The 2,556-nt window shown below is 56.4% G+C and overlaps 1 protein-coding gene across 1 annotated transcript in view; it reads right to left on the bottom strand.

Annotated features, from left to right (window-relative positions):
- Positions 1–1,875: 1,875 nt before the first annotated feature.
- LOC103767911 (paired box protein Pax-5) overlaps positions 1,876–2,556 on the bottom strand; it is a gene marked incomplete at both ends in the record, with an annotated part of 7,190 nt that continues 6,509 nt past the window's right edge. The window contains one exon of the mRNA XM_008935044.1: positions 1,876–2,004. Within this exon, the coding sequence (XP_008933292.1) occupies positions 1,876–2,004 (129 nt within the window). The remainder of the gene's footprint in view (positions 2,005–2,556) is intronic.

Here is a 2,556-nt window from a genome sequence, read left to right as displayed (position 1 = left end):
CACGGCGTGGCAAAAGACACGACGCAAGGGGCTTGCTACAGAGGTAAGTCTCCCTCCATCTCTCCAAAGTCGTGAAATGGTAAAGTTAACTCTGCCCCCTTGTGCATCTGCTTCATGATACAGGCCATAATTAGATGGCATGCTTCTTCACATTACAGGCAGCATTCAAGACCCACGCCCCCATCACCAGCAGCGTGGAGCCTTGGGACACCACCATGGGCAACTTGCACCCACCTGTGCAGAGTAACCTTGTGCTGAGCAGGGTGGGCAGGGCTATGGATGCTCCTCAGGATCCCCTCAAACATAAAAAGATGTTGAAGCATCCATTTATGCCTCCCCAAATCTGCAGCCCTGACCTGTTATTACAGCAGTTTAAATGGTCTGCTGAGGACAGCATCGCTGACGGGCATACAGGCTCGAAAATCATGACTCATCCTGCCAAAACGATGGGGCTGTGCTAGAAATCATGTGCTCTCTTCTAAATGTGAATGGGCAAAAGCTGGGGAATTTCTTAGCTCTGCTTCTGTTCTTTCCAAGGAAACATTTGATTGTTTTCTCTACAACTAAACCAGTCTTCTGTGATCACAGGCACGGCTGAAAGGGTGAGTCAGGACAGGGCTGGGACGGAGCCGCCCAGCCCCTCTGCTGCCCTGGCTCTAAGAACACAGCACTTCCAGTCTTCCATGCATGCACTTATCTGGGTACTTGTGACCTTCACGTGGAAAGAAACATCAGCTGTACAATCGCAGAGCTAACTGACAAGGGCATACCCAGCCAGTACCCGAGCACAGGGAGTTCTGCACTTGCACGATCAGACCCGTCCCCACCTGCCCGACTCTGGCCTCACAAACCTCTCTCAGTTTCATTGAACCCATCGCTGCCCATGACCTGATCAGGCATTTCCACCAAGGCATCTGCAGGCACCCAGCCCTGTTTGGGCAGCCCAGGAGCTGGGGACCAGGGGTGCAGCCTGACGTGGTAGGCAGGATGGCATCCCCCCCACCGAGGGCAGACAGAACCCCAGCCCACCAGTGCTGCTGTGGGGTGGAGACCCACCCTTCCTCCTGGTGACCTCACAGCCTCAATGACAGCAACCCCACTAAGGGACTGGTGACCCCTCTGCCACCACAAATGTGCCTATGCCCTTAGCCTCAACTCCTCTCTGAAAGCTCTTAATAAACCAAACGGGTGCTCTAGATTACAGTCACTTTTGTAAGACACTAATGCAGAATTTCTTCTTTTCCCTTCTGCTCTGTCCTTGGCATCCTTCTCTCCAGAGCATTGTTTTCATTAGGAAAACACTCAGGACACAGAATGCAACAGGACCATAAACCCTGCAGTAGAGCTGAGGAGCACTGGAAATACTCAACCCCAACGAGATCATCCTCATTTCCACCCTCACACTGACAAAAGCCCCCGGTGCCAGAGGGACCTGCAGAGATGCAGTGTGGCCGACTGTTCTGCCGTTAATTTTCTGTCTCTTCCTGGATGGAGACACCACTCCGGGGTTCAGGTGGCCACAGAGTCACCACACCAGTGACTCCTCCTCTTTCCACTAGTTGGAGGGAAATGTTCCCTGATGGGAAGGAGTGTCTGGTTAAGAACTGTGACAGACCCCCAGTGCTTTCTGAAACACCCTGCTCCTCCAAGAAGGTCCTGCCTCTGGCCAACAGGTCATGCCAAAGGTCCCCAGCTTGGCTGTGACCTTAGCAAAGGCCTGTCAAAAAAGGACCAAGCCAAGGGACCGCTGCCACAGCAGATGGCAATGGGGGATGTCCACAGCCCCATCATGTCACACACACAGAGCACCCGCCCCACCCCGGCCCTGGCCCCCAGCAGCCCACGGGTGCCCCGCCGGAGCGCCCGTCCCTCTACCTTCATCCCGCTTGCGCTTGTTGCTCTCGGTGCCGGGGGAGGCGATTCCCAGGATGCCGCTGATGGAGTAGGACGAGCCGGCAGAGTCGGTGCTGACGGAGGACACCTGGGTCACAGACCCCGTGGAGGCTGCAAGGCAAGGCCGCGTGGTCAGCGGGCAGGACGACACGAGCACCAGCCCACCCAAAAGCCACTGGCCCCTGCTGCAGCACGAGGCCGGCTGAGGCTCTGCTGGCCACCACGGGCCCTTCAGCTCAGGAAGGGTCCCAGCCCAGCAGCGTGGCCACACCCAGCCCCCATCACAAGGGGTTGGGGTCATGCATTGGAGGATGGGGAAGTCTCCTCCTTCAGTAGCCAGTTGCCCCACCACGAGTGAGGTGTGTTGGGAAGGAGCATCGCTCAGGCTAGCAGATGTCATTGGGTGACACACCTTGAGGTGCATTAAGAAAAGTGTGGCCAGGAGGTCAAGGGAGGTTCTCCTCTCCCTCCACTCTGCCCCACGGAGGCCACCTCAACAGGCCAGGGTCCAGGTCTGGGCTCCTCAGCTCAAGAGAGAGAAGGAACTGCTGTAGAGAGTCCAGTGGAGGCTCTGAGGATGATGCTGAGGGGCCCAAAGCATCTCTGTGATGAGAAAAGGTTGAGAGCCCTGGGGCTGCTGAACATGGAAAAAACTCCGAGGGG

Source organism: Merops nubicus, unplaced genomic scaffold (assembly GCF_000691845.1).
Source record: "Merops nubicus isolate BGI_N331 unplaced genomic scaffold, ASM69184v1 scaffold26212, whole genome shotgun sequence".
Lineage (NCBI taxonomy): Eukaryota > Metazoa > Chordata > Aves > Coraciiformes > Meropidae > Merops > Merops nubicus.
The sequence above is the reverse complement of the archived record's forward strand: the minus strand, read 5'-3'. Positions and strand labels throughout refer to the sequence as shown.